The sequence below is a fragment of the Coffea arabica genome, chromosome 11e, assembly GCF_036785885.1.
Source record: "Coffea arabica cultivar ET-39 chromosome 11e, Coffea Arabica ET-39 HiFi, whole genome shotgun sequence".
Classification (NCBI taxonomy): domain Eukaryota; kingdom Viridiplantae; phylum Streptophyta; class Magnoliopsida; order Gentianales; family Rubiaceae; genus Coffea; species Coffea arabica.
The window spans coordinates 62649115-62654940 of record NC_092331.1 but is presented as its reverse complement, the minus strand read 5'-3'; the positions used below and the strand labels follow the sequence as shown (position 1 = coordinate 62654940).

At 41.8% G+C, this 5826-nt stretch overlaps 2 protein-coding genes across 3 annotated transcripts in view; one reads left to right on the top strand and one right to left on the bottom strand.

Annotated features, from left to right (window-relative positions):
* LOC113716892 (UPF0664 stress-induced protein C29B12.11c-like) overlaps positions 1-3277 on the top strand; it is a 4298-nt gene extending 1021 nt beyond the window's left edge. The window contains exons 2-5 of one of the 2 annotated variants that reach the window (XM_027241427.2): positions 262-373; positions 2530-2601; positions 2674-2882; positions 2957-3277. In XM_027241427.2, the coding sequence (XP_027097228.2) occupies positions 262-373; positions 2530-2601; positions 2674-2882; positions 2957-3065 (502 nt within the window). In that variant the 3' untranslated portion in view covers positions 3066-3277. The remainder of the gene's footprint in view (positions 1-261; positions 374-2529; positions 2602-2673; positions 2883-2956) is intronic. The other variant, XM_027241428.2, reaches the window with a different exon arrangement.
* A 113-nt stretch (positions 3278-3390) lies between these two features.
* LOC113716888 (probable glycosyltransferase At3g07620) lies at positions 3391-5599 on the bottom strand. Its single transcript, XM_072072431.1, has 2 exons — positions 4416-5599; positions 3391-3962 (listed from the first exon to the last, which is right to left on the bottom strand). The coding sequence occupies exons 1-2, from the start codon at positions 5453-5455 to the stop codon at positions 3479-3481; spliced, it is 1524 nt and encodes a 507-aa protein (XP_071928532.1). The 5' UTR covers positions 5456-5599; the 3' UTR covers positions 3391-3478.
* Between the last annotated feature and the right edge of the window lie 227 nt (positions 5600-5826).

Genomic DNA, 5826 nt, shown 5'->3' with positions numbered 1-5826 from the left:
TGGGACCTTACTTTCTGTCGAATCAGTGTATTCTTCACTCTAAAGGCTTCATTCCTATCATTCGACCATAGCCACAGAGCACTTATGATCCTTTCCTGCAACTGGTTTTAAATCAATGCATTGCTAAAATAAAGTATTTGTTTGACGGTAATCCTACAGTTAAGGAAGATTCTATGCTTGTACACCAATTTCATTCCTGATTTTTCTTTTACATTAATGGTGATTTTTTTTGGTAGAAAATTAACTCCTTTTGTCTCTCAGAGCTCAAGGAGGACATGTCAAAGCAAAGGGCATAATTTACTTGTCCAATATACGTATGGTTTTTGTTGCAAATAAACCTGTTGGAGACTTTGCTGCTTTTGATCTGCCCCTGGTAAGTTGGCTTTGCACGTTTTGTTCCACGCGTTGTTCTTCATTATCTTATAGTCTCAAGCGTTTTGTAGTCAATAAAGTAACTATACCTACCGCAAGGGGCTTGTGCATTTAACTTGTCCGGTCTAAAGCCAGATGTGACTTCACATTTTCCTGATGTAATAATTATTTTGTGTCAAATGCATGGGAGCAAGCCCTACTTGGTTTACCAGAAAACTATGGTTATAATAGTTGAATAAAAACTCCAAATTCCAGCCCAGTTCCTGGAAAAATGGTGAAATATAGAAAATGCTCTTTATGGTGCTCTAGGCTAGTTTTCTTTCTGACCGAATCATTGCTGGAAGATAAGGTGAATTTTCTTTGAAGATGATGCATAGGTTGAAGACACTGGATAGTCTACTAGCTGCTTTCCAAATGTGGGTAGTCTATGTTTCTACATGGTGCATTTGTTTGTGTATGTTCCTTGTGGCACAGGTGCACTGGGTTCCAAAGCAAAAAAAGGCTTTTTCTAACTGTCCTTTATGCACACAATAAGGGTTATCAGATTATAAGAATTTGCAAACTATTTCTGGGTCTAGTATTAACTGGAAACGAGTGGCTAAGTCTCTTGAAATGATCCATTGTGAATAATTCTTGTGGACAGATATGGATGTTGCCATCACGCCATGTCGTATCGGAGATTAGATCAACAAGTTTGTATATCCTACCGCAAGTCGTTAGACTATATGTTACAATACAATAAACCTCCTTGAACTAAGGATCCAGTTCAAGGTTGCCTCATTCTGTTAATAAGCCTCCTTGAACTAATGGTGTCAATTTACACCTTCAGGTTTTGATTTGTGTCGGATGACTTAAATGTAGTTCTCAATTTTTAACTCCATTAATGGAGCTGCTGATAGTTCTACTTTATTCTATCACTGAACTTACACAAGAAAATGTGTTAAATCAGGACCAGTCTCCACAACAAAATAAGTCATTTACCTGAATTTACAAAAATGGATCTACAAATAAACTTCAAACTTCACTCATACCAGACAGGGATCAGATTGCTGGCAATGGATATGTCGGCTGTCGCACTACAGGGGAATAGAACATGTGTGATTTGAGGCTAAGCATGATATTTGCAGTGAGGTGAGGAAGTGATTAAGTGGTCAGGGAACGGCCGCGTGGTTCCAGATGAAGAGGAATGGACAGCTGGTGTGCTACAAGCATTGAAGTGGGAATAGTGCAGTTAGAGAATGCCATGAGGGCAGACTAGGTAGGGTTTGGTGGTTCCCTGGGTGATCTTTTTTTGGTTCTTTCTTTTTTTCTTCTTTTGTGGGGGTGAGCAGAAGGGAAGGCTTTTGCCGTTCGAGTGGGTTATGTACAATGGGGTTTGGGTGAGTATTGACTTGGCACCAGCAGAGTTTTGGAAGGTCGGAGAGGTAACAGAGCCAGTGGAGGGTGGCCAAGAACTGGATTCCTACTTGGAAGAAGGATTTTAGCAGAGAACCTTCACGGTACTGAAATAGTAACAGAGAAATGAATGGTGATGCAGTCCAATCAATTTTAGATAAGCCTGCAATGCACCAAAATTTGAGTCCCCAACTAACATTTGGCCAGAAATTTTGCTAGACACTTTTGGGGTAAATTGACATGATGACTACACTTAAAGGGGGCCATGTGGAACCCTTAGTTCAAGGGCAATTTACTTTCTTGCACGTTATCGCAGTAAAAATCATCAGTTTTAGGTATTGCATCTTATCTAACTGAAGTCAAAAATTTTGAGAGTTATGTAACATCAACCATGCATCAACCGACCCTACATGTCAAATTACAATTTTTTAAGAAGTGCCTTATGCTGTGAAATTCCGAATGCAAATGAATCCTTTTTTACGCATTTCACGCGCTCATGTATTCGTTTCCAATGCTGTCTTCGGCAACACTCCACTACTTTTACTGAACATACACTTGCTTCTTTAGAGGTAGACATTAAACTACGCATTTTCCTTAGAACAAGATTTGGGTATGGTATTGTCATTCCTTTCATCTTCTTCTTCCTTTAGCTGGCAGTTTTCTGGTAATCTGAGTTTGCTACAAATATATTGTTCTAGAATTTATATGATGTGCATAATTTAAATTAAATCTTAGTGACCTGGAAATGACTTGCTTCTGCAGCTTTACATTCGCGGTGAAAAATTTAACCAACCAATATTCTTCTGCAACAATATATCTGGATCTGTCGACCCTGTAAGTGCATCAGATATTGAATCATTGGTATGTGGTCTTCTAGTAGGCAGTGACCCATTTCTGCACTTCCAGGTTGTACCTGAAAACGAGCAAAGGGCTCTATTCTCTACTCATTCATTCAAGATTTTATTCAAGGAAGGTGGTTGCGGAACTTTTGTGCCCTTATTCTTTAACCTAATTCATTCTGTGAGACAATATAATCAAGAGACATCAAGAGCAGGTCCTCAGTTGGATCCCTTGCAAGCATCACAGACGCCTGTTGATGAAATGATGCGACATGCGTAAGTATTTTCTAGTTTCTTGCTTATTTGAGAAACGAGCCCTTTTTTTTCTTTTAACATTGTGCTGCGTGCAGGTATGTTGACCCAAATGATCCTACAAGGATATTCTTGCAGCAACCAAATCCTCAGTCACAGCTCAGGCGCCGAGGCTACCATTCACAGCCTGCTAATCATGCCATTTGATGTGAAATGTTGTTCCTCAAGGTTCAAACTTGTGCCAACCTTCTTATTTTGTTATGGTAATGCAACAATCTTCGGAACATATTGGTAGAATTATGATGTAAAAGAGTTTCTTGGACGAGACATGCGTTGTTTATATGTGTGTTGAAACTAATCGTCCTACAATACATATTGTCGTGCATAGATAAATCAATGGATTCTCATCTGTTTTAATACTTCTTCCAAAGAAAAAAATCAAGCCAAGGTATTTGAAATTGAGAATCATTCAAGCCTATTCCCGTGTGAAAGTAATGGCAAAGCCAGAATACGTGTGACAGAGACTTTGAGCTGCAGAAAAAATATTTGGCATTTGATAATGCAAACTGGTATGTTTATTTCTTCCATGATGGACAGGTGTATTTTCATCACCTCTTACGCTAAGCTATTCTTTGCAAACCTCTCTTTAACCACAGTTGGTAAGCTGTCATGTAGAAGGCATCATAACCTCTGGGAGTGCTGTGCCAGGCGAAATGTCTCCTAACCATGCTTAGATTTTTGTACAACTTTAAATACGTTTCCTTGGATACTGACAACAATATTTCCTTCAAAACATGAATATCTTTTTCACTCACGATAATTGAGAACTTGCTCCAGTCTAAGACGCTAGCAAATGGAAGGTCGTAGTAGTTGGAGATTATAACTGGAATGCATCCATAATGTATCGCGTCACTGACTCTAGCAGTGTTCACCTCGTAGCCTTTGACATGGAGGCAGTATTTGCTTCTTTTGAACCCTTCCTCGTAAGGAAGGGATAGACCTCCAGAGGATATCGCAAAAGATGTATCGTTGCTCCATAGATCCAGTAACTTCTGACGGACAAGTGAATTCTGCGCTCGCCCGGCGAAAAAGACGAGTATATTTCTGCGGTAAGAAAATGCATAATAATCAGACCAACAAAGAAGAAATCAGGTCTTCCATGTCCAAATCATATTCTTATTGGCATCATCACTAGGGAACCTACCTAATTGATTAAGGACCCTAAAAAATGTTAAAAATTGATTGGCGTTCGTGTTCTAACGCGCACCCGCAGCTACCTTTCCATGGCTACTAAATCTTTCATTTCTCAGGAAGATGTATGAAAACTTTTTCGTGGCAACCTGGTCTCATTGATCTATGATTATCCAAGACGTTCCCCTTTCTCCAAATGCTATGGAGTCCCACGGTAAAAGATCTATTTGTGTGTGTCTCCACATCAATTTCTTCCGAGGTTGCAAAAGGGAAAGGACGGTGTTTTTATGCAAAAGATGTCCCACTTCAACTGTGTTTTTCAACAACCAACATACACAGTCAAGAATGCAGGTAGAACACGCGTACCTAGCGGCTGGAGGATTGAACGGTCGGTGGTCCTCGTCACGTCGGCGAGGCCAAACTTGGGGTAATCCGATGTCTTTGTGCGTAATGTAGAGCCTCTGAAAGTAGCTGGAGGAACAAGTGACTTGAATAGCGTTGTTATGTAAAGCAAGGTGCTTGGAAGCGGCATCCCGACCAATGGAATGACAGCAGACATAGAAGTGATCAGCACCGTCGGAGGCATTCCAAAATGTGAAGTCGAAGCTAATTCTGGTCGTGTATTGGGCAATGAAATCTGAAATGGATGAGGCGGAATGCAGGAGAGGGTGATTACGCATGGCATTTATGGAGAAAGGCATAAAGAAGAAATTGGCGTCCTCCGGACGGTCGGTGACCAGGGAACTGTGAAGAAGAGCCACCTTAAACGCGTGCTCACTGTAATAATTCCCAAGCTTGGGGTTAGTGGGGTTTGCTAGGGGAAGGAAAACGCTGTCATAATTAGGGGCCTGGGAGGAGGAGTTTCTGTTTGCTTTTGATGATGATGAGTGGACATCCGGGTACACGAAAATCTTGAGATTAAGCAGCATTTCCTGATAGTCAGCGGAGAAAAGTTCCCAGTTGTGATAAGGACCCATGACGATATTGTTGCTGCTGCTGTTTCTCATCATCTGTAACTGTAACGGTAATTGGTGGGATGCTGATGGTAAAGGAGCTAGATGCGGAAGACTAGGGGTGGGGGGTGTGACCGGTTTCCAATTACTCTCCGCCGCTCCTGCTCTCACTTTGTGGGCTTCGAAATCTGGCAACGTCTTTAGTACAGCTGTGTGATTCTTGCGACCCACCATCTCTTCCCGCACTAAGACTATGGGTTTCTGGATCAAGGTTCTGTACCTCAGCAGCTTCGTCGTTCCCAGTAGAAATAGTACCACCATCACTACCGCAGTGAGAACGATGACCACCACACACACTAAGGGCGAAAGTGGCGGCAAAAGCAAGCCCCGTTGCTGTCGACGTAGGACTCGTCGGGGGCTGGCGTGGCTGGTGAACAACGAATAGAGGGCCATGGTGTATTGGTCCGCGTCCAGACCTCGCTCTCCGGCCTCCACCCAAAAGGCTAGTAGAAAAGTTGAAACTACGGCTGAATGCTAATAATGTTCAGCAGCTGGTGGAGTCTACTCACCCCAAATACGCAAACACCAAAGCAGCAAACAGGAGTTAATGCAGTATTGTTCCTTTTAGTCCATCATCGATGCCGTGACTCCTAACGTGCATCTAGAAGAAGCAGACCTGGTGCATTTAATCAATAGGATTGTGATAAGAGAACTTTGATGCAATCACCCTTTGCGTCAATGTGATGATGATGGCCTTCTTTCTACTACCATATTACAGTGTAGACCTTGTCAAACCCTTTGCTTAACGCAATGGGTTTCTTGAC